General features: G+C 54.7%; 3 protein-coding genes across 6 annotated transcripts in view; 2 read left to right on the top strand and 1 right to left on the bottom strand.

Annotated features, from left to right (window-relative positions):
• Nucleotides 1–5,475, bottom strand: part of KIF9 (kinesin family member 9) — a 20,181-nt gene extending 14,706 nt beyond the window's left edge. For 2 of the 3 annotated variants that reach the window (XM_027670008.1, XM_027670009.1), the window contains exons 1-9: nt 5,341–5,474; nt 4,393–4,470; nt 3,867–3,997; nt 3,021–3,108; nt 2,297–2,462; nt 2,067–2,173; nt 1,037–1,261; nt 297–380; nt 87–179 (exon numbers count right to left, since the gene is read on the bottom strand). In XM_027670008.1, coding sequence (XP_027525809.1) covers nt 87–179; nt 297–380; nt 1,037–1,261; nt 2,067–2,173; nt 2,297–2,462; nt 3,021–3,108; nt 3,867–3,997; nt 4,393–4,470; nt 5,341–5,430 — 1,062 coding nt within the window. In that variant the 5' untranslated portion in view covers nt 5,431–5,474. Of the gene's footprint in view, nt 1–86; nt 180–296; nt 381–1,036; nt 1,262–2,066; nt 2,174–2,296; nt 2,463–3,020; nt 3,109–3,866; nt 3,998–4,392; nt 4,471–5,340 lie in introns of all 3 variants that reach the window. The other variant, XM_027670010.1, reaches the window with a different exon arrangement.
• Nucleotides 5,476–5,500: 25 nt separating this feature from the next.
• Nucleotides 5,501–21,666, top strand: KLHL18 (kelch like family member 18). Of its 2 annotated transcripts, none has more exons than XM_027670007.1 (10): nt 5,501–5,702; nt 12,514–12,644; nt 13,213–13,353; nt 15,146–15,344; nt 16,758–16,918; nt 17,013–17,149; nt 17,971–18,208; nt 19,065–19,169; nt 19,360–19,471; nt 20,077–21,666. In XM_027670007.1, exons 1-10 carry the CDS (start codon nt 5,559–5,561, stop codon nt 20,461–20,463), a joined length of 1,755 nt encoding a protein of 584 aa, XP_027525808.1. In that variant the 5' UTR covers nt 5,501–5,558; the 3' UTR covers nt 20,464–21,666. The 2 variants fall into 2 exon arrangements, with proteins under 2 accessions (XP_027525808.1, XP_027525807.1); XM_027670006.1 differs by having other exon boundaries at nt 5,517–5,702; nt 17,986–18,208.
• Nucleotides 21,667–22,366: 700 nt separating this feature from the next.
• LOC113960433 (potassium/sodium hyperpolarization-activated cyclic nucleotide-gated channel 4-like) lies at nt 22,367–23,508 on the top strand. Its single transcript, XM_027670003.1, has 4 exons — nt 22,367–22,842; nt 22,944–23,048; nt 23,129–23,212; nt 23,319–23,508. Exons 1-4 carry the CDS (start codon nt 22,396–22,398, stop codon nt 23,502–23,504), a joined length of 822 nt encoding a protein of 273 aa, XP_027525804.1. The 5' UTR covers nt 22,367–22,395; the 3' UTR covers nt 23,505–23,508.
• Nucleotides 23,509–23,623: the final 115 nt, after the last annotated feature.

Below are 23,623 nucleotides of genomic sequence, written 5' to 3'. Positions count from 1 at the left end.
TTCCCTTCCCTGGACACTCCAGCCCCTCCATGTCTTGCCCTGAGGGGTCCAAAACACGTGGGATCCGAGGGGTTCCCAGCACTCACCGGGATCTCGCTCAGTCTCTCAGAACCCGCCAGGTCTATCAAGGTGATTTTAGATTTAATGTGTTTGAGATTCGTGTAAAATCTGGAACAACACTGAGGGAGAACAGAATATAAACTGCACTTGAACTGAAACACAGTAAAAAAAAACAGACTGCAAAGGTCCTCTTTGAATCCCTAAAAAGCTGTTTGAAACATCTCTGGAGCTCTCACCTCAATATAAATGGTAAAGATGCAGTGGGATCTGGAGGAATTCTTATTCAGGGCGTGCTCTGCTATTGCTCTGTTGGTCCCACCCTGCAAATGGAGACAAAATTCAAGGCTCAGGTCATGGGATTGTGGCTTTTTGAGGAACAGTCGGGGAACACCTCCCTGGATCTTTCAGTTTCCCGCAGAGGAGCAGCTTTCCCTTCTCCAGGTGAACAACCCCAGAAATCCCAGCCCTCATCAGCATCCTTCTGCTCTTTAAAAAGGGATTTCCAGCACATTCCAGAGCTCAGGACACCATGGGCCCGTCATTAAAAAGGCCACAGAAAGGTTTTAAGGACACTAGATGGCTCTGGGTGAGAACACACTTCCTGCTTCCAGATCCAACCATTTATTCCTGTTTTCCTCATGAACTGAAGGAGCCACAAGGAAAAGATGCTGATCTAAGCAATCAGACTCCCCTCACAAATCCAACCCATTGTGTGAACAGTCCTGCTGTAAAATCTAACCATGATCACCCCAAACTATCTGCCAAAGACCCTTTTCTTGGAGCATCTCCCAGAATCCCTGTGCCAGGGACATTTTCCTTGGGAGAACAAGGGCTGCAAAGATGTTCCACCCACAATGAAGAGAACAAAGAGCGCTGGTTGACCAACCCTCCTGGCCACACACCTCCTGCTTTCCTGCCTCCTCCCTCAGCCAACAAAATAATAAAGAGAATAAAGGGAATATTTGGGTTCTCTTGCCTCAGAAAGGAGTTTTAGGGCCTCGATCTCGTTGCTGACAGGATGGATGGACAGACCCTTGACACAAACCCCCTGAGGGGAATCCAGGACAGCCAGGGGGGTGTTCCTGGAACCACGGCCCAGCCCCGGGCCCAGGAGGTCAAACAGGGCCTCGTTGTAGACTTCCAGGTAGGAAATTTGGAAAGTGAAGGAGAGGTGGGGGGATTCTTTAGCTGCTTTGAAGACCTGCACAATGACACAGAGTTTGTCTCCGTTCACAGACAGGATTTTTAGCTATTTATGGCTTCCCAGAGAAGATATTTCTATGTAGATGTTTATGTAAGATATAAACAGATATAAAATAGATGTGATTAAAATAGATATAAGACAGAAATAGATATAAGACATTAAGCTATATATAAGCTATACATTTATCTAAGATATGTAGAGATATGTATATAGAGATATTTCTTAACAGCTCCAAGTACATTTGGGTGTGTGGAGCTAAATCTGAGCTGTGGTTGCCTGAGGGCTTGACTTCGATTTGGATTCAATGATCTTATGGAATCAGAGAATCCAGGAATGCTGTAGGCTGGAAAGGACCTTAAGGATCACCCAGTGCCACTCCCTGCCATGGGCAGGGACACCTTCCACTAGCCCAGGTTGCTCCAACCTGGCCTTGGACACTTCCAGGGGCAGCCACAGCTTCTCTGGGCAACCTGTGCCAGGGCCTTAGAGGTATTTTCCAACCTTGATGGTTTTATGATCAGTTTTAACAGGATATCACAAAATGGTAGCTTGGAAAACACCCCTTTTGAAGGCTTGGTGACCTTTGGGGAGCAGCAAGAATTTTCCACGAGCAGGTAGAACTAAACCTCTGTGAATGACAGCCAAGCTGCTTCATTTCTTTAGCCCTCATCCCTTAGGTGAAATGAAGGGGAAAAAAAGACATAAATCATATTCACTGTGTTAAAACACGTTTATATCAGCGAGAGCAGATCCAAGAGGTGTCCCTGGTATTCCTCCCAGCCCCTTTTCCCAGATCCAGTACCTGCTGGATAGCTCTGGGGATGATCCCTCGGTGCTTGTACACAGAGGTTGCTCCAGTCATGGTATAAGTTTTACCAGCCCCAGTTTGCCCATAACACATGATGGTGCCTGGAAAATCCCAAACCAAAAGGATAAACTCGGGGGGGGAGCCTCAAACAGCACAGCCAATGGATCTGTCCTCAAACCAAACCCCTATTTATTATCAGAATTACAAAACCAGCAATAAATCACCATTGTGGCCACGTAAAGCTTCAGCCACCAAGTCCCTGGCCACAGTCTCATAAACCTTGTCCTGGGAGGTGTTGTGGAGGAGCCCATCCATCCTGAAGGACCAGTCAGTGGAGGAGTTGTTCACAATCCCTCCCCTGGCATCTTTTTCGATGTGGATGCCAATGCTCTGCAACCCAAAAAGAGAGGGAGATCAATTCAACAGCCCTGAGGAGCTCCAGGGATTGAGGGCCTGGAATTAAGTAGGAAAGAGAGCACAAACACCAGGATTACTTCATTCCCTGGGATGGTTATGGATGTCCTAAAAATACCTGGTAATACTCTCGAATTTCGGGGGGTAATTATTCTAAATAAAGAAGAAATGTGCTTAAGCTCAACTGTTTAAATTTCAATTATTTTGTGTCTCAGGGAAATTCTGAATAAAGCACAAGAAGGTGAAGGGAGGAACTTGCACAAGGGGGGATAGAAACACTGTGCCAAGCTGTGGTTCCCACTGGGAATTCCTCCTGGATCAGTCAGTCCCTGCCCTTCTGAGGGTTTTCCTGGTGATTGTACCACCAGAAGTGTGTTTTCCATAGTCAACACCACTGTCAGGCAGGAACACGGGAACCAACACGCCCCAAAACGTTATCCATGGCCTTAAGGGATGGGAAAATCCTGCCTTTTCCATGGGCAAAGCTGAAAGCAAACTCCAAACCTTTCCCACTGGGAATGTCTTTCACTTTACCTTGTTGTCTGTCCCAAACTTGATCATGTCCTGGGCAAAATGAGCCGTGGGCTTGACTCGCACAAAGGCCTGGATTGGCTTTATGGGTCTAAACAGAGAGGGAAAAACCAGGAAAATAAGGATGTTGCATTCCCTAAAATGACATTTATATCATTTGTCAGGAAAAGGAGAACTCCAGAGCAGTCAAATTTACAAATTAAGTGTTGGTAAAGGTTCAGCTGCAGTTTTTATTCTTTATTAAAAGCAACTGTGGGGAAAGAGCTGCTGGAAATCCTTTCCAGCCTTGTCCTGCTTGGAAAACTGAAAAGAGGAAGGTCTTAATTATCCTGATTTCCTCCTGTGTACCAGGCACAGGAGTGTTCAATAACACAAGTTTTCTTCCTCTCAGGCTTGCAAAGGAAAATATTTGCAGGAATAGGAGGGGGATTATCTTTTGTTTGATTTTCTTTTTTTTAAAATATTTTAAATTCCTAAAAAGCACCCAAACTTCAGTTTCCTGGAGCAAATATCCAGCCAGGCTGGAGGATCTGCTAAGTAAAACCCACCTGAGGAGGGCTCAGGGATCACCCAGCTGCTAAAGCCCCACCTGAGACACATGAACTGAATATCTGAGAATCCCTGGAAGGTGTAGATCCCATATTTTCCCCTCAATTATTTCCTCCAGACAGCCTGTGCTCAATAATTATGTAATAATTAGAGATAACTTCTAGTTTGGGACAAAATCTTTTGAATTTCTTGTATATTAAGGATTTTTGGGATCTCTCCACCATTTTACCTGCTCTGAAATGAAATGGGGAGGTTGGAGCTGAACCAAGACTTGTTAGATTTAAAACATTTGGGGGATACCTGAAAAAGTCACTGTTAGAGAACAGAGAGGAATTGCTGTTCTCCTTCTCCTCCTCTTCCTCCTCCTCCTCCTCCTCCTCCTCCTCTTCCTTCTTCTCCTGGGCCTGGGATCTCCTGGAGATTGCAGAAGCCTGTCCAAAAAAAACCCCAAAACCCAATGTTGGAGCAGTTAGGAACTACTTCTTCAAAGAAAGAAGCACAGCAGGGAAAAGGAGGAAGGGAAAATCCCAGGGAAGAATTCTCCTATGAATCAGAGAGAACAAATTCCAAACGAGGGGAATTTTCCTCGCTGCAAGAATGCCTGTTGCTGGATGTGAGGATAAAAGCAACAATTCCTGGGAGTGTTTATAAACACCAGGAGATGGGAAGCAACAGGTTGCCCAGAGAAATTGTGGCTGCCCCACCCCTGGAAGTGTCCAAGGCCAGGTTGGATGGGGCTTGGAGCAACCTGGGCTAGTGGATGTGCTTTCAGGTCCCTTCCAACCCAAACCATTCCAGGATTCCAAGTGGGCCCAGCTGGGATTACCCTTGGATTAGTCTTTGTTTTGGAGGGAGAACCTCGTCGCTCTTCTGGCCCCTGAACCTTCTTCTGCTTCTCTTCCTCCTGCCAGGGAAAAACAGACCCCATTCCATGTGAAAAACACACCTGGAGACCCGGGAAAACCGATCCTTTTTGCCACACTGAACATGGATTCAGCCATCTCTCTGAGGCTTTGGAATTGAGAAGTTCCTTTTCCCACTGCTCAGATGGGCAGGACTTTGGGCAAAATCTATCTCCAGGAGTTGGGAATTGCCCAGAGAAGCTGTGGCTGCCCCATCCCTGGAATGTCCAAGGCCAGGTTGGAGCAACCTGGGCTAGTGGAAGATGTCCCTGCCCCTGGCAGGGGGTTGGAATTAGATGATCCTTTAGGTTCTTTCCAGCCCAAACCAGCCTGGAATTCTGTGCCCAGCTGGGATTACCTGTTGGAAGGAGGAGGCAGAACCTTGTTGTTTTTCCAGCTGCTCAACCTCCTCCTGCTGATCTTCCTCCTGCCAGGGAAACACAGACCCCATTCCATGGGAAAAACACAACACCCAGACACACACGGATCAACTGATCCTGTTTTGCTGCACCAAACACGGATTGAGGGATCTCTCCAAAGCCTTGGAAGTGAAAGGTTCCCTTTCCACACCTCGGGTGAGAAGATTTGGGCAGGAATTTGTGCAAAATCCGTCTGGAAGGGTTGGGACTTTCCAAGGGAAGCTGTGGCTGCCCCATCCCTGGAAGTGTCCCAGGCCAGGTCGGAGCAACCTGGGATAGTGGCAGGTCTCCCTGCCCATGGCACAGGGTGGAAAAAATTATCTTTAAGCTCCCTTCCATCCCAAACCGTTCCGGGGGGGAAAGAAGGGGGGATGCTGTGAGGGGGAGAGCGATGCCTGGGGGGCTGATGCCGCCCGTGTGGCCGCGCTCCCGGAGCCAGGAGCACCGACTAACCCTTGCGGAGCGAGGCGGCGACTCCTTCTTCATCCCCTTGCCCGGGCTTGGGCTCCGGCTCCGGCTCGGGGAGGCGTCCGGTGTCGCCATGGCAGCGTTCACTTCCGGTCCTCCATGGCAACGGCGGCTTCCGGCCCGGCCCGGAAGCGGAGCGGGTACGGCGGCCGGGCGGGGCCAGCGCGCGGCGGGGGCGAAGCGCGGCGGGAGCGGCCGGGACGATGCTGGAGGCGGCGGCGGCGGCGGAGCCCGAGCTGGACCCCGAGGACCTGGTGCATTTCTCGGTGGGAGACCTGCCCAGCCGCGGCTACGGCGTCATGGGCGAGATCCGGCGGCAGGGGAAGCTCTGCGATGTGACGCTCAAGGTGCGGGAGGTGTGGGGGGGGACACACGAGGGGGGAGAGGTGAGGGACCCCCCGGTCCCTGGGGGGGGGATCCGGGCCACGGGGGGGGAACGGGGGGGGGCTGAGGGATCCTGGTCCCTGAGGGGAGGGATGAGGGACCACCTGGCTCCTGAGAGGGAGCTGGGGATCCTTCCAGCCCCTGATGGGGGCTGAGGGACCCCCTGGCCCTTGTGGGGGAGATGGGGGACCCCAATCTCAGAAAGGGCAGCTGAGGGACCCCCTGGCCTCTGAGGGGGCACTTGAGGGACCCCCCAGACCCCTGAGAAGGAGCTGAGGGACCCCTGTGCCCCCCTGGGGGGGGACCCCAGACTCTGAGAACGGACTTGAGGAACCCCCAGGCCCCCGAGGGGAGACCCCAGCCTGTAAGGGGAGACCCCAGGGAGGACCTGGGGGGTGACCCCAGCCCCTGAGGGAGCACTGAGGGACCCCCCCAGCCTCTTTTCCAGAGGGAATGAGGCAGCTGGAGTCCCCTGGAGCCCCTTTGGTGGGGGATAAGGGGGTGGCTGAGACCCTCTTGGATGGGCAGGAGGGGGAGCTGAGGGTCCCCCCTTCCCATGGGTTTGGCAGTGGGGAGAGGTGGTGCTGAGACCCCCCCCAAACCCCCTCAGTGGGGTGTCAAAGGGTCTTGGACCTCCCCAAGCCCTGGTGGGGGAGTCTGTGAGGGCCTGTGGGTGGGGTTGGTGCAGGTTTATGGATCAAACTGCTCCCACCCACGGGAGAAGATTCCTTTCTCTTGGAATCCTTTCTCTTTTAGGAACATCCACTTTCCTGTATAAAAGAAATAATCCATAGCCATGGAGAATCCTCAGGATTGGGTCCCTGGCTGGGAGGGCTCGGAGAGCCAGGCAGGAGTTGCTGGAATCCCTCAGGATTCCAAACTCGGAGGAGTCTGTGGGGTGGGAGCAATGTTGAGTCATTCCAGAATTAACTCTGAAGTTTAATTAAGTGGGAAGGTGCTTCCCAGCCTACTCATCCTGAAACTTTTCAGGGAGAGGAGCTGGAGAGGGTTGTGCCTGTCATGGAGGCAGGATGTGGGATAGGGAGCACCCCATGGATATAGGGGGCTGCTCCATCCCTATGGATCAGCTGGAGCCTGCTGGGAAGAGGGACTGAGGGTGATGATCCACCTTGGGAAGTGGTTGTACCTTCCACAGGGTGTATTTGGGATAGCCTGTGCTGGAACCTGAGGGAATTCTGTGGCAAAACTGGTTTGGGATGGAGAGCACTGTTTTTTTTAGGATTAAAGTGTGTATTGGTGTCAATCCCAGACTGGTTTGGGTTGGAAGGGACCTGAAGGATCACCCAGTGCCACCCCTGCTGTGGGCAGGGACACCTTCCACCAGCCCAGGTTGCTCCAGCCTGGCCTTGGACACTTCCAGGGATCCAGGGGCAGCCACAGCTTCTCTGGGCAACCTGTGCCAGGGCCTCCCCACCCTCCCAGCCAGGAATTCCTTCCCAATATCCCATCTGACCCTGCCCTCTGGCAGTGGGAAGCCATTCCCTGTGTCCTGTCCCTCCATCCCTTGTCCCAGCTCCCTCTCCAGCTCTCCTGGAGGCGTTAGGGATGTTATTCCCTGATCTGGAGATCCTGACCTGCTGTTCCATGGCAGGGAAGAAGCCCCTCAGTGTCCGTGTTCTTCCCGAGGATTGTTTTGGGAAGACAAATATCCTGCCAGGATGGAAACTGCCTGGGCAAATCCCAGCTCTGTTTGCTGGGATTTGCTGTCCCTGCCTCAGGCCAAGGTACAAGTGCTCCCTGGGGACACATCCTGCTGGAATCCTGTGGAGTGCACCACGGTCAAACAGGCAAGGAATATTCATCCTGTTCTTCGCTGACAAATTTAGGGGGAATAAAATGAATGATATCCTATTTATAGCTCCTGCTCCTGCTTGCCTGCTCGGAGCCAGAGGAGGGAGGTCCAAGTGCCAGGCTGGCACCTCCAGGAATCTTGGCCAAACTGTTGGAAGAGAGAAGGTTTGTGCCTTTCCAAATCCTTGGAGAGCGGAGTTAACGGGAGCCCCTCTTGTTGCTGCAGCTCCTCCCTCGGTCCTGAGTTGCTCCAATGCCATTTTTTCCATGACTAATTCCAAGACCAAATAGAAAAGTCTCTTAAAATACAATCCAGGCCTGGAAAATTGAAGTAATTCCAAGCTCTGGAGAGGCTGTGTTATTTGTTCCATGTGCAGGCCTGTCACTGACAGGTGACAGTCCTCTTGGCTTCTCTTCCCTTCTCATCCCAGTTTTCCCAAAGCAGGCTGTTTTCCAAAGCAGACCCCCCAGACTGGAGCAGTTGCACCCCCGAGAGCTGACACAGAAGTGGAGGAGCCTCTGGATCAGTGGAATTCCAGACAGCTCGGGCTGCCTGCCTGATTCCAGCTCCTTCATCCTCCCAGTGCTTGGCTGCTCCGCAGATCCTGGAGCGTGTCTGGGAGATCCTCCAGGAAAACCAGCTGGGAAGGAGAGAGGATATCTGTTTGGTTGGAGGAGCTGGGAGATCTGCAGGGCAGGAGAGCTGCAGGTTAAGGATCTGACTCCAGTCTTGTCACACAGCAGTCAGGAGCTGGTTTGGATTCTGACAGGATGTGTTGGAAGAGCTGCCACCAGCTCTTCCCTTACGGAGACCGGGAGGATTTCTGCTTCTGGGACTCCATGAAATGTCTTTTTGCTGTCCTTGCAGGAGCAGGGCTGGAGCTGATCCCCTCGGGATCCTCCATGTCCTACAGGGACTGGGATTCAGCAGAGCAGTTCAGATCCTCTGAGTTGGCAGGGAATTCCCTGGGAGTTTGGGTTTGTTGGACGTGCAAAGGGGATGTGATTTCTGCTTCAAAGCCATTGGTTACATCATCATGGAATCCTGGGATGGTTTGGGTTAGAAGGGACCTTAAGGATCACCCAGTGCCACCCCCTGCCATGGGCAGGGACACCTTCCACTAGCCCAGGTTGCTCCAACCTGGCCTTGGACACTTCCAGGGATCCAGGGGCAGCCACAGCTTCTCTGGGCAACCTGTGCCAGGGCCTCCCCACCCTCCCAGCCAGGAATTCCCTCCCAGTATCCCATCTGGCAGTGGGAAGCCATTCCCTGTGTCCTGTCCCCCCATCCCTTGTCCCCAGTCCCTCTCCAGCTCTCCTGGAGCCCCTTTAGGCCCTGCCAGGGGCTCTCAGCTCTCCCTGGAGCCTTCTCTTCTCATCCACCAGCACCCCCAAACCCTTCCCCTCTGGTCTCTTCTCATTCTCCATCCAGCCTGGATTTGTGCTTGGAATTGCCTGATCCAGGTGCAATCCATGACCTCTCCCAGCAGAACTGTGCTGGGATGGGTTGGACACAGCTCCCCTTCTGCTTTGGCCTCTCGGTGACTCCGGTGCCAACGTCACGGAGAGAAGATGATTTTGGGGAATGTTGGAGGTCTTTGCTGCCAAAAACTCCAGACTCCTCAGCTCTGCGGGGTGGTGACATCAGGAAAACAATAGATGCCTTTCTTCCACCTACACCATTTTCCTGTTCCCAGGAATTTGTTAACATTTGTGCTGTGGGGGTGTCCGGGAGCACATTCCTTTGGAGACGTGTCGGGAGGGAATTCTGTGACTCCTGGGGTCTGGAAGGGTGCTTGCAAAGTTCCTTTTTCCTGGGAAGCAGCATCCTTTCCCTTAAAAGAAAGGGAGCTAAAATTATCCACTGTAAAACAGAACATCCTGGAATGATATCAGGAGGAGGATGAGCTCTTTCCCACTTTCTCCTTAGACTTGGGTGATTCCAGCCTGAATCCATCAGGTGGGAAAGTGTGTTTATTTGGTCCTGGGAAGGGAGATCCTTTGGCTCTAGAGACAGGGAGCACTCTGGAAGCAGAAGACACGAGGATGAGCCGAGTGGACACATTCTGTGTGCTCACCCTTGGAAGTGTTTCCCATTTTCTCCAGGAAAAACTTGTCCCTTGCCTGCAGCAAGAAATGGAGTTGCTCCTATGGGATTTGCCATCCAGTGCTGATGGAATGAACGTAACGATGGCTTTGGAGCAGAGATCCCAATTTATCCATCTCCCTGAGGGCCCTCAAGCTTTACAGGAGCAGGTTCCAAAAAGAAGGAATCCCAGGTTTTGTCTTGTCCACAACCAGGAAATATTCCCGAGCTCTTTGCTGGTGCAGCTCCGTGGATCTCGCTGCTCCCAGGGATCATTCCCAGTGCAGGACCACCCAAAAGGGTGGTGCTCCAGACACGAGGGATGGTGCAGCTCTCATTATCCCATCAGGAATCTTGCAGGATGACTGTGGATGTTGGCTTTTGCAATGCCCAGGTGTGTTAGGGATAATGAGGCTGTTTGGGATGAGATCAGGGCGCTGCATCCCTGGAACTGGAGCGTGGGGGAACCCTCAGCCCTTGGACAGCACTGACATCAATTGTGTTGGGACTTGGAGCATGGAATCATGGAATGGGTTAGGTTGGAAAAGCCCTCTGTGATCAGCAAGTCCAACCATCCCCAGCACTGCCAAGGCCACCACTGCCCATGTCCCCAAGTGCCACATCCACAGGGCTTTGAAATCCCTCCAGGGGTGAGGACTCCACCCCTGCCCTGGGCAGCTGTGCCAATGTGTTCCAACCCTTTCCATGAAATTATTTTCCCAATATCCAGCCTGACCCTCCCCTGGCACAGCCTGAGGCTGTTCCCTCTCCTCCTGTCCCTTGTTCCCTGGGAGCAGAGCCCGACCTCCCCCCAGCTCCCCCCTCTTGTCAGGGAGTTGCAGAGCCAGAAGGACCCCACTGAGCCTCCTTTTCTCCAGGCTGAGCCCCCCCAGCTCCCTCAGCTGCTCCTGCTGCTCCAGCCCCTTCCCAGCTCCCTTCCCTTCCCTGCACACGCTCCAGCCCCTCAGTGTCCTGTGCTGGAGTCCCCAGAACTGCCCCCTGGGATAATTCTGGATATATCTCAAGGGTCACTGGATGCATTTGAAGCAGGTGTTTCACTTTAAGAGGTGCCTGTTTAATTTTAACACCATTTTTATTCATTAAAAAGATAAAATGGGGTTGGAACAGATGGAATTTTTGGCAACTTGTGCTCGGAGTTGAAATGAAAGTCAAGGAAAATGTTGTTTTTCTTGCACACTCTGGATGGGAACACTCATCCAAACAAACCAGTTGGAGCGAATTCCTTCCAGGCACTGGGATATCTTTTGGAATTTTAGAGATTAGAGACCTTTTCCCTTCACCTTTCAGGAATATCCAAGAAAAAAACAGAGTTTTTCTGCGTTTTGGGATGTTCGAGACACCTGGGAAGGGCTTTCCCAGCAGGATGAAGGTGTATTAATAAGACCTATTTTGATGGTGTTGCCAGTTTTTCCCACTGTTTATTCTTCCCATCAGTGGGCTGGGCCGGGAGCAGCTGCTGCTGGAATGGCTTCATCCCTGGGGAGGGAATGGAGCGGGAAGTGCCGGAGCTGGCGGAGCAGGTCGGGTGTTCCTGGGGGATGGAATGTGGATTGTGGAATGTGGACGGGCCCAGTTTGTCACCGTGGTCAGCCAGGCTGGGCCTGGTCCCATGGAAACCTTCCCCCACTGAGAATTCCCAAAAAAAACCCCCTCCAGCACCTGAGTGTCCTTCTTTACCTTGAGCAGCGCCGGGACATGGAGAGGTGACCAGGAGCGGAATTCCCAGGTGTGCTCACCTGGGAGTGAGGGAGGGAATGAAAATCCCATGGGCACAGGGAGGTTCTGGCAGCTCCCAGGAATGCTCAGCTTCTGGAATTGCTTCTTTTCTGGGCCTTTCTCATTAAATTTGGGGTATTTTAGTATTTTTGGAGCTCTGGCCAGGCCGGGGTCAGGGTGGGGAATCTGCTCCAACCAACATTCCTTCCTAACCAGAGCCAGGGATCGTGACCCTGAACTCCATCCCCTCATGGACCACGGGCTCCTTTGCCTGTCCAAGCACTCCTGACTCCTTTTCCCAGACATTCCCCATCCCACTGTGTGCACACAGGGAAGCTGATGGTGATTTTGCACCTATTTGGGGCCCAGCTCTCAGTTCTTGGAGACTCCGGGATGTTTTCCGCGTGGTTTTGGATTAGGGGAAGGGATTGATCCACACCTTTATCCCTGCAAAGTCACACACAAGTACCTGTGAGGGGTTTTTTCCATGAGCTCTAACAGTCCCTACCATTTCACTTCTGATTTTGCTCTGGGAATTAGGAATTCTGCAGAATCCAGGACAGCAGGATTGGTGCAGCGTATTCCAGGCACAGAGGAAGCTGGGACAGGGATTCAGGGCTGCCCAGGGCAAAGACAAGGCTCTCAAAAAAGGGCCTCTTTTTTTTTTTTCCATCTGGCAGGAATTTTGCTTTGTAAACTCCCAGGAAGTTTGTGTTTGCTGGGTGTGCAAACCAGAGGCCCAGAGGGAGAGGGAAGGCACTGTTGGGAATCATGGAAATCCTCAATCCAAACAGCATTTGGAGATGAAAGGGGAGTGAAGAGGGTTTTGTAGAGGAGAAGGAATCCTTGGAGAACCTGGAATGCAGAGAACCTGCTGTGCCAGCTGGTTTGTCCCATAAAACAAAGCTCAAATGGGAACATTTTGCTTAAGTAAGGGGAAAAAATCTCCGATGGCCATGGGGTGGGATGAGTCAGATTATCATGGAAATTAGGGAAAAAGGCGCTGAACCAACAGAGAGAACTAATGGGAGCAAAGACCTGCCTGGAATCCTTGGATCCCGTGGAGCTGTGCCGCTGGGAATGTCGGCAGTGGGCCGATCCCTGCTGATCCCTGCTCCTGCCCCTTTTCCCTGTTCCAGGTGGGGGACCACAAGTTCAGCGCCCACCGGATCGTGCTGGCGGCGTCCATCCCGTACTTCCACGCCATGTTCACCAACGACATGATGGAGTGCAAGCAGGAGGAGATCGTCATGCAGGGCATGGACCCCAGGTGACATCCCAGGGACACCCACGGGTGATCCCAGCAAACCCTGTGCTGTGGGTAGAGCCCCATCCCAGCTGGAATCCATACAATCATAGAATCAGCTGGGTTGGAAGGGACCTCCGAGATCATCCAGTCCAACCCTTGATCCAACCCCGCTGTGGTTCCCAGCCCATGGCACTGATGCCACATCCAGTCTCTTTTTAGAAACCTCCAGGGATGGAGAATCCACCCCCTCCCTGGGCAGCCCATTCCAATGGCTGAGCACCCTCTCTGCAAAGAAATTCTTCCCAATATCCAACCTAAACCTCCCCTGGCACAGCTGAAGCCCGAGCCCTCTTGTCTTGCTGATGGTTGCCTGGGAAAAGAGACCAACCCCCCCCCCGGGCTTCCCCCTCCTGTCAGGGAGTTGCAGAGAGTGAGGAGGTCTCCCCTGAGCCTCCTCTTCTCCAGGCTGAACAGCCCCAGCTCCCTCAGCCTCTCCTCATGGGAATTGTGCTCCAGTCCCTTCCCCAGCCTTGTTGCTCTTCCCTGGACCTGCTCCAGTGGCATTCCCGCCCTTTCTCCCTGTTTTCAGTGCTCTGGAAGCTCTGATCAACTTCGCCTACAACGGGCACCTGGCCATCGACCAGCAGAACGTGCAGTCCCTGCTCATGGGGGCCAGTTTCCTGCAGCTCCAGAACATCAAGGATGCCTGTTGTACATTCCTTAGGGAAAGGTAAGGATGGGGGTCTCCTGGGAGGGGTTTGGCTGCTCCCCAACAGCAGCAAGGCTTTAGTCACCTGTGTTGGGCGTGGGAGGGCCAGGATGTCCCCTGCCAGTGGGATGAGGAGGTGTTTGGATCCCAAAATTTGTCATTTGTGGAATTATAGAATCACAAATTGGGTTGGGAGGGACCTTAAAGCTCATCCAGTTCCACCCCCTGCCATGGGCAGGGACACCTTCCACTGGCCCAGGTTGCTCCAACCTGGCCTTGGACACTTCCAGGGATCCAGGGGCAGCCACAGCTTCTCTGGGCAACCTGTGCCTGTCCCTCCCCACCCTCCCAGCCAGGAATTCCTTCCCAACATCCCATCTAAATTTATCCTCTTTCAGCTTAAAGCCATTCCCCCTTTTCCTGTCATTCTCATTCCCTATAAAATAACTTATCAGGCTTGTGAGGTGCTGGGACACAATAAAAGACCTTGGCCAGCCAAAGGAATTGATATCCCGAGCAAAATGGAGGGAATCATTCCCTTTCTAAGAACCCATCCAGGCAGGAATTGCCCTTCCTGCTGCTGTCAGTGTTCAAGGGAGGGAACAAAGTGTCTCAGCCCAGGAGCTGCACAGGAAACTGTGGCAGAGCCTTAAATTGCTCCCAGGTTTTTTGACTTCTCCACTGGTGTTTGGCTGTGAGACTGTTCCAGCAGCATGATCTGGAAATGGAAAGCTGGGATATTCTTTGGGAATGCACCACATGGATTCTCCACCCGTGCCAGGGAGTCTGACGGGTTTAGTTTCCCCAGCTTGGCTTCCCTGCAGCTGCTCAGTGTATTCTATGGAGTGACATTAAATACACCCACCAAATACAGGGACTGGCCACCAAAATTCTCCCAGGAGCAGCCAGGTGTCCTAAGTGAGCTCCTGGATTTGAGTGCCCAGCTGTGAATTTGGGTAGTAACAGGAAAACTAGAGGATTCTCCCCACCCCAGAGAGCTGGGACATGGACACCGAGCTCTCCACCTAAAGTGGAATTGAGATTTGGGACATTTTTGGGCAGCTGTGTTGTAACCAAGATCTGTGGGAGCCCTTGGAGTCATCCTCACGTGAGAGTCCCTCCCAACAGCAGGAGGACGTGGAGCTGCTGGAGAGAGTCCAGAGGAGGCCCCGGAGATGCTGCCAGGGCTGGAGCCCCTCTGCTCTGGAGCCAGGCTGGGAGAGCTGGGGGGGTTCCCCTGGAGAAGAGAAGGATCCAGGGAGAGCTGAGAGCCCCTTGCAGGGCCTAAAGGGGCTCCAGGAGAGCTGGAGAGGGACTGGGGACAAGGGATGGAGGGACAGGACACAGGGAATGGCTTCCCACTGCCAGAGGGCAGGGTTAGGTGGGATAGTGGGCAGGAATTGTTGGCTGTGAGTGTGGGGAGGGACTGGAATGGATTTGCCAGAGAAGCTGTGGCTGCCCCAGAACCACCTGGGTCTGTCCAGTGCCTCCTTGGCAGGGCTGAGGGAACATTTGTAAGTTGTGTTTCCCATCCTCTGGCTCTGCCGTGGATTCACCTGGAGATCTCCGTGTGGGTCAGTTCAGGGAGCTGGAACCTGCTTGTCTTGCTTCATGGAGTCATGGAATGGTTTGCCTTGGAAAGGACCTTAAGGATCATCCAGTGCCACCCCCTGCCACGGGCAGGGACACCTTCCACTAGCCCAGCTTGCTCCAAGCCTCATCCAGCCTGGAACACTTCCAGGAATGGGGCAGCCACAGCTTCTCTTCCGCTAAACTGACATTCCTCTTGCCCCCCTGTCCCTGCTTTTCCCAGGCTCCATCCCAAGAACTGCCTGGGGGTGCGGCAGTTCGCGGAGACCATGATGTGCGCGGTGCTCTACGACGCTGCCAACAGCTTCATCCACCAGCACTTCGTGGAGGTCTCCATGTCCGAGGAGTTCCTGGCCCTGCCCTTCGAGGACGTCCTGGAGCTCGTTTCCAGGGATGAGCTCAACGTGAAGTCTGAAGAGCAGGTGTGTCCCTGGAGCAGGGTTTGGCTTGGGAATGGGAATGATCCTATTCCTGGTCTGAATGAAGATGAGAAGACAGTGGGGAAAAATAAGAGGTGGTAAACAGAGCTATGGTGGAAGTGAAGGGGGAAAAAAAAGGGAAGAATGAGGGAAAAAAAGAGGGAAAAATGAAAAAAAGGCAGAAAAACGGGAACAGAACTGACAAAATGGAAAAACGAACAAAAAAATATCAAGGAAAGGCAATGTGGGAAAAGCAAACGGTGGGAAAATAAAAAGAAAGAGGGAGAACAGAAGGAAAAGTGGGAAGAAGGGGGGGGGAACAGGCAAGCGAGAAAAATGGGGAAAAACGGGAACAAAGCAGAAAAAACGGGAATAAAGGGAAGAAAAGGAAAAGATTGGGCAAAAAAAGAAACCAAATTGGGAAAAACAGAGAAAATGAAGGATAAGGGGAGAAAACTAGGGGAAAGCAAACAGAAAAAAAGTTGAAAATAAGGGGGAAAATAGAAAATAAAGGGAAAAGTGGAAAAGTGGAAAAATTTAAGAAAAATAAGGAAAACTGGGAAGAATTAAGGAAAGAAAGTCAATGAAGAGCAAAAAAAGGTGGAAAAATGGGGAAGTGATGAAAAAATTGGGTCAAAAAGAAAAAAATAGGGAAAAAAAAAATGAGGGAAAAGGGGGAGAATGGAGGAAAAGTGAACAGATGGATCCCTGTCATCGAACCTGTCTCCTGGTTTTTCATGGAGCAGCAGCATTCTCTTTCTCCTTTCCCAGTTTGCTGGTTTTTCTCAGTAAATAAACAGGATTTTGCTTCTGTCCCACCTCCTCTGCCAAAATTCTCTTCACAGCTCCTTCAGCTCCCTGCAAACACTTGTGTTAAATGTACAATCCCCCAGGATTGTTGCAGGATAAGTCAGAGGCGGAGAAAAAACCTCTATGGAACCAGACTGGGAATGCTGGGGGTGTTCACCTGGAGAAGGCTTCAGGGAGAGCTGAGAGCCCCTTGCAGGGCCTAAAGGGGCTCCAGGAGAGCTGGAGAGGGACTGGGGACAAGGGATGGAGGGACAGGACAAAGGGGAATGGCTTCCCAGTGCCAGAGGTCAGGGATAGATGGGATATTGGGAAGGAATTGTTGACTGTGAGGGTGGGGAGGGACTGGAATGGATTTCCCAGAGGACCTGTGGCTGCCCCTGGATCCCTGGAAGAGTCCAAGGACAGGTTAGGTGGGGCTTGGAGCAACCTGGGCTAGTGGAAGGTGTCCCTGCCCATGGCAGGGGGTGGCACTGGGTGATCCTTAAGGTCCCTTCCATCCCAAACCACTCTGGGATCCTACAATTCCATGCCATTTCTTTTTCCATCAATCAAGTGGCTCCAGCAGCAAGACCCAAAACTCCCAACTTCCCACCCCTCTCTCCCAAGGTGTTTGAAGCTGCCTTAGCCTGGATCCGGTACGACCGAGACCAGAGGGAGTCCTTCCTGCCCGAGCTCCTCTCCAAGATCCGCCTCCCGCTGTGCCGGCCGCAATTCCTCACGGACCGCGTCCAGCAGGACGACCTGGTGCGCTGCTGCCACAAATGCAGGTGAGCCTGGGGCATGGGGTCACAGAGGCTTAAATCTGCCTCTGCCTCCAGGCAGTCAGAGCTCCTCTTTAACTCCTGACTCACTGGATTCCAGGGATCTGGTGGACGAAGCCAAGGATTACCACCTCATGCCGGAGCGCCGGCCGCACCTCCCGGCGTTCAAGACGCGCCCCCGGTGCTGCACGTCCATAGCAGGGCTGATCTACGCCGTGGGAGGGCTGAACTCGGCAGGTACCTTGCAGTGGAAAGGCCACGGGGAGCTGGGAAGGACCACACGGGATGGGGAAATTCCCTCAGGTTGGAGCGTTGAGCGGTTCCTCCTCCCGGCCCTTCCAACGGAACGCCCAAGGTGTGCCTGTAGTTTAACGTCTTCCAACTCACATCCTGTCCTGGTGAGGTTTATTTAGGACGTATTCTTGGTGTGTCCTTGCCTGGAACTCCGAGGAGGACCTGGGGGTGTCTCTGGGATGTTGTTGGGATTGTGGGATCACATGTGCAGTCACCACATATTCACAGGGGCCAGACCATGGTGTAAAAAGGGAACAGAAAGTGTTCAGGGACACGTGAAGCAGCGACAGCACAGATGGGACTGCAGGTCTCTGCTGCCCCTTGGAGGGCACTGGAGGTGCCACTTCCACAGCCTGGGACACGTCAAGGTTCCTGGTGCAGAACACAGGAAAGCTGGGAAGTGTTCCACGATCTTTTGGAGTACTGGAGTGTGTTTTGTGGGAATTGTTCAGAGCAGCATCTCTGGGGGAGAGCTGGGAAGTGACTGGGAAATGCCTCTGCCTTGGCTCTGTGGGAGCAGATAGGCTGGAATAGGATGTGAGGGCCCAGGACAGGGCACAGAATCCCAGAATGGTTTGGGTTGGAAGGGACCTTAAGGATCATGCAGTCCCACCCCATGGCATGGGCAGGGACACCTTCCACTAGAGCAGGTCCCTCTGGATACCATCCCATCCTAGCAGAGCCCAGATGTTTTCCCAAAGAAAACCAGGGGTTCCCTCGGGTTCCCAGGGCTTCACCAGCTCTCCCTCTTTTAATTTGAGTAGCAAATTTTTACGCAGGCGACTCCCTGAACGTGGTGGAGGTGTTTGATCCCATTGCCAACCGGTGGGAGAAGTGCCAGCCCATGACGACGGCGCGGAGCCGCGTCGGGGTCGCCGTGGTCAACGGGCTCCTCTACGCCATCGGCGGCTACGACGGCCAGCTCAGGCTCAGCACCGTGGAGGTCTACAATCCAGAGACGGATTCCTGGTCCAAAGTGGAAAGTATGAACAGCAAGAGGAGGTACGTGCAGCTCCCTGGGGAGGGACCTTCGGAAAAATGGGGAAAAACGAGGCTGGAGTGCTGGGGGTGGTGGCCACTGGCAAAGAGTTTGTGTGTGGGAAAGGAGGGAGTGGAGCAGCGTGGAAGCAGGTGGGATTTGCTTGGCTGGTTTTGGGATGCTCATGCTGATTTTGGGTGCTGCTTGTTGGTGAGAAGCAGCTCAACAAAATTCCGTGGGTATGTCACGGCAGTGATGGAGAAGGAAAGGTGTTAAGACCCAAGTGCCACATCCTCAGGGCTTTGAAATCCCTCCAGGGATGGGGACTCCACCCCTGCCCTGGGCAGCTGTGCCAGGGCTGGGCAGCCCTTTCCAGGAAGAAATTGTCCCGGTATCCAACGTGACCCTCCCCTGGCACAACTTGAGGCCGTTTCCTCTCCTCCTGTCCCTTGTTCCCTGGGAACAGAGTCCAACTTACCCCCCCTGACTCCAACCTCCTTCCTGGGAATTACAGCGAACCAGAAGGTCCCCCCTGAGCCTCCTTTGCTCCAGGCTGAGCCCACCCAGCTCCCTCAGCTGCTCCTGCTGCTCCAACCCCTTCCCCAGCTCCATTCCCTTCCCTACACATGCTCCAGCCCCTCCATGTCCTTTTTGTCATGAGGGACCCAGAACTGCCCCCTGGATTTGAGGTGCTCACAGCAGTGCTCACAACCTGTGAGACTCCAGGCTTAGGTGGGACTGAGCCATTTGGAAGTGAATCCAGGGAAAAGGAGGTTCTTTGGGATGACAGAGGAGATGGCACAGGGGCCAGGCAGGCTGTGTTGGGGTCAGTGTGGCAGCACCTCCAGCCTTCTCACGGGGTCCTGCCGTTCCTTGCAGCGCCATGGGAACGGTGGTGCTGGATGGGCAGATCTACGTGTGCGGTGGATACGATGGGAACTCATCCCTCAACTCCGTGGAGTCCTACTCTCCAGAGACAAACAAGTGAGAGCCTTCCACATCCTACAGCTTTCCCATGAGTTCTGTGCCTGTGTGCCGTGGGCACCACAGGGCATCTGGGCTGTGAGAGTGGTTTAAATAAGGGATGGTGAAAGGAGAGTTGGTGGAAGCCAGTCCTAGAAAATCGTGGAATAGTCTCTGGGGCTGTCCCTGACCTCTGCCCTGTCCCTCCAAGGTGGACAGCAGTGACCCCCATGAGCTCCAACCGCAGCGCCGCCGGAGTCACCGTCTTCGAGGGCCGGATCTACGTGTCGGGAGGGCACGACGGGCTGCAGATCTTCAACAGTGTAAGGCTGGGATCCTGGGAACTCCTCAGCTTGAGGTTGGAAAAGTCCTCTTGGACTGTCCAGTCCAACCATTCCCGGGTACTGCCAAGGCCACCCCTGACCCATGTCCCCAAGTGCCACATCCACAGGGCTTTGAAATCCCTCCAGGGTTGGGGACTCCACCACTATGCCAGGGCTGGACAGCCTTTTCCAGGAAGTACTTTTCCCGACATCCAACCTAAACCTCCCCTGGCACAGCCTGAGGCCGTTCTCTCTCCTCCTGTCCCTTGTTCCCTGGGAGCAGAGCCCGACCCCCCCCCCGGCTCCCCATTCCTGTCAGGGAATTCCAGAGCCAGAAGGACCCCACTGAGCCTCCTTTTCTCCAGGCTGAGCCCCCCCACTTCCCTCAGCCTCTCCTGCTGCTCCAGCCCCTTCCCCAGCTCCGTTCCCCTCTCCTGGACACGCTCCAACCCCTCAGTCTCTTATCACGAGACCCCCAAAACTCCCGGAGGATTGGCAGTGGTGCCTCAGCAGCGTGGGAGGATATTCCCCGGGGTGGGAGGATATTCCCCCGTGGCGTTTCCCAAGCCGCTCTCCCTGACGCTCCGTGCCCTCCCTGCCCGCAGGTGGAGTACTACAACCCGCACACCTCGTCCTGGCACGCCGTGTCCAACATGCTCAACAAGCGGTGCCGCCACGGCGCGGCCGCGCTCGGCAGCCGCATGTTCGTGTGCGGCGGCTACGACGGCTCGGCCTTCCTGAGCGCGGCCGAGGTGTACAACTCCGGGGCCGACCAGTGGTACCTGCTGGTGCCCATGAACAGCCGGCGCAGCCGCGTGTCCCTCGTGCCCAACTGCGGCCGCCTCTACGCCGTGGGCGGCTACGACGGACAGTCCAACCTCAGCTCCGTGGAGATGTACGACCCCGAGAGCAACCGCTGGACGTTCATGGCGCCCATGGTGTGCCACGAGGGCGGGGTGGGCGTGGGCTGCGTCCCCCTCCTCACCATCTGAGCTCCGGAAGGTTCCGGGGGGACTTTGGGAGGGGAGGGGGGGGGTGTTGGTCTTCAGCGAGAGGTTCGGAGCGTGCCGGGATTTCCAGGCGCTCGGTGCGAGCGCAGAAAGACTCGATGGAACGATGCCCACGGGGAGGTTTTTGGGGTGAAGGTCCAGGAAGATCAGATGTGGTGAGTTGACGTGTGGTGAAGGACCCCTCAGCCCCTCCCGGAGCAGTGGCCAAGCGGATCCGTCTCTCGCTGTCCATTTCCCTTTGGGAAGCACTGCCATGGGCTGGGGGAGAGGGAGACAGGCTTAATTCTGACGTAAAAACAGCCACTTTAATGACTTTGGAAAATCCATCTGCACCTTCTGGGAGCACCAAACCCACCTGAACCCCCCGAGGGGCGTCGTGGTCACACGGGGGGGATCTCAGAACAGAACAAACCCAGCGCTGTCGGTTCCAGGTGCCTCTTACACAAGACCCTCCCAGCTCCTCGTGCTTTCCTCAGCTCGATGTGGAAAACTTCTCCACAGGAGCCACAGGATGGGGAAACCAGGAAGAGGAACAGGTCGGTTAAACCAGCGGATCGTTTTGGAGAGGGATGGATGTGAACGACTCCAACAGCCTGAGGGTTTCAAAATGGGAAATACGTGATCAAGATGTCCTTTAAATTGAATATTGAGATGTTTTCCAAGACCAAGAGGCAGCTGGAGAGGAACAGCCAGGATTTTTTTTTAGGAGAGACAAGAAAGAAACGTCACGAATTTGTCATGCTCCGCTGGGAAAGGTCTTTTCTGCGGTGGGTTTTGTGCCAGGAAACTTTGGAATGCTGGCAGAGCCAAAGAGCTGCCCGTCAGCAGCTTCCCTGCATCAGCCCTTCTCCTGCATGACCGTGATCCGCCGTCCCTCCGGAGCGCTCCGTGCCCGGCTCTTCCCGTGCCAGCCCTCGGCACAGCCATACCTCCTCCGGGCAGGAATGTGACACTAATCCCAGCAGCCAAGGGATGGGGCTCTCCCCCCTTGTCCTGCCCCATCCCAGCGTTCCGGGGGGGCTCGGAGCGGGATGTCCACCCCAACCCCCTGCCCCTGCTCATTCCTGACTCCCAGCGTCCCTCGGGATCGCTCTGGGTGTACATGTCATGTCTATATTGGGGTACTGTGTATATTTTGGGGTCTATAATGAGCATATCTGGCTATAAATGTGATCTATCAGTACAGATCCATTGCTTCCATCTGCTGTCCACTGCTGGCTCCCTGGGAGTGGGAATTCCTTTGGGCTTTCCATGCTGCTCATGCTTTAGAAAGGGAAAAACCCACCCAGGAACGTTGGGATCAGAACACAGTTGTTGCTCATGGCACCTTCTCCAGGACTCATCCCGATGTTCTCCATGTGCAGAGGAGGCTCTGATGAGCTGCTCTCCTGGTGTTCCATCATCCCTTCTCCCTCCCACATCTCCCACCCGGGATTTGTGTCCATAAGAATGGGAATACCGGATCAAATACCCTTGGAAGAGCAGCAGCTCCGGGCTGTCCATGTCCCGGAGGATTCCAGGGTGCTGCTCCCAGGCACGGTGATCCCGGTGATCCCGGGGGATTCTGGTGTTCCCCAGCCACTCTCCCTGGGATTCCTTCCCCAGGGATTAATTTGCTTTTCAGTTGTGGATGAAGCAAAGAGAAAGGGGAGCTCCTGGCCCCAAAGGGGACAGGAAGATACTGAATTTTAGGGAAATGAGCCCCAGTCACCCAGGGAATGCAAACTGGGAGAGCGGGATTCACCCAGTGCAGTCCTTGGTAAATCCAGGGTTCTTGAATCCAAGGAGAACCTGGGGATGGGGTGTTTGGATGAATCTGAGCAGGGTGAGAGGGATTTAAAAAACCCCAAAATAACGTAAAGAAAGCAGGAAAGGAAAGGGGGCTCCAGGTTCTATTCCCTGGCAGCTGGGAGGATGCTCTCACTCCCAGTTCGGGAGGAGCAAGACAGGAGTTGTTCCATCATGCCAAGAACTGGGAGCAGGCCCAGGGAAGAAGGGGCCATGGAGGGGGATCGGCCCTGCCGAGCTCCGGCATCGCCGCATCCCCTCCAGGTCCGGGCGAGCTCCTCCCGGCTCCGGGCCAAGGACAACAGCGGCAACCCGAGCCCTTCCCGCGGAACGGGGGGCCCGTGTTTACCCTGGAGCCGGAGCCGGGGGGCCCCGAGCCGAGGGCCGATCCCGGGCCGGCAGAGAATTCCCAGCTCTCCCGCTCTCATGGCGCTGCTGTTGGGAGCGGTGCTGCTGGCGGCGGGCGCCGCGATCCCGCCGGGAATGCCGGCCCCCCGCGACCTGGCCCGCTCCGTGCTGGAGACCCACGGGCAGGACCTGCGGCTGCTCAAGCTGCTGGGAGTCACCAGGACGGTAGGAATCGGGCGGGGGGGGGGGGGGTGCGGGTGGGTGCCCCCAGCCCCCCATCCCGTGGGGATCCCGTGGGGATCCCGATGGATCTTTTCTCCCGACAGAGCTTCGATTGGGGAACCCACTTCAGCATCAACTTCACGGCCCGGCAGCCGCCCTGCCCCAAACCCGCCCCGGACCCCCGCAGCTGCCGGGGCCGCCCGGGCAGGGTGAGCTGGGACGGGGGTCCCCGAGCCCGGGGGGGGGGGACAGGAGGGTCCCCGAGGTGCTGAGGGTCCCTTGTCCCCAGGTGCAGCGGTGCTCGGCCCAGGTGTCCGTGTTCACCTTCCTGCCCGACGTGCCGCTGTCGATGGTGGAATGTGGCGAGGAGCCGGTGAGGGCTCCGGGACCCCCATCCTGGGGGGAACACGCGTGTGTCCCCCACTTTGGGGTCATGTTTTTGGGCTCTGGAGTGAAGCCCACCTTAATTCTCCCCACAGCAGCCCGGTGGCAGCGCCCAACCCCGCTCCCCTGGCACCCCAAAAACCTTCGGCACCAACCCAGGTCACTCCTCCTCATCATCCTCCTCCTCCTCCTCCTCGCGGCCCCCCCCGCGGCCTCGCCCCCCCAGCGCGTCCCCCCGGGGGTCATCCCGCCGCCCCCCGGCCCCAACGGAGCTGGAATAAAGAGATTTCGGGGTCAGACGTTTGTGTGTGTGGGGCTGACACGGTTTGGGGGGGCACCCCCGGCGTTGGGAAACAGCCATGGGGCAAGTTTGGGGTTGTGCAAGCCCGGGGGGCACCAA

Source organism: Corapipo altera, unplaced genomic scaffold (assembly GCF_003945725.1).
Source record: "Corapipo altera isolate COAL_440 unplaced genomic scaffold, ASM394572v1 298, whole genome shotgun sequence".
NCBI classification, from domain to species: Eukaryota; Metazoa; Chordata; class Aves; order Passeriformes; family Pipridae; genus Corapipo; species Corapipo altera.
This window is presented reverse-complemented; position numbering and strand designations above follow the sequence as displayed.

Excerpts from the sequence above, each read along its gene's own strand:
- LOC113960433 (XM_027670003.1), top strand. The coding sequence starts at position 22,396 with ATGCTCTCACTCCCAGTTCGGGAGGAGCAAGACAGGAGTTGTTCCATC. Across the intron at positions 23,049-23,128 it reads GCCGGGGCCGCCCGGGCAGG|GTGCAGCGGTGCTCGGCCCA; the intron begins GTGAGCTGGGAC and ends CCTTGTCCCCAG. Across the intron at positions 23,213-23,318 it reads TGGAATGTGGCGAGGAGCCG|CAGCCCGGTGGCAGCGCCCA; the intron begins GTGAGGGCTCCG and ends TTCTCCCCACAG.
- KLHL18 (XM_027670007.1), top strand. The coding sequence starts at position 5,559 with ATGCTGGAGGCGGCGGCGGCGGCGGAGCCCGAGCTGGACCCCGAGGAC. Across the intron at positions 17,150-17,970 it reads GGGAGGGCTGAACTCGGCAG|CAAATTTTTACGCAGGCGAC; the intron begins GTACCTTGCAGT and ends TAATTTGAGTAG. Across the intron at positions 19,170-19,359 it reads TACTCTCCAGAGACAAACAA|GTGGACAGCAGTGACCCCCA; the intron begins GTGAGAGCCTTC and ends TGTCCCTCCAAG.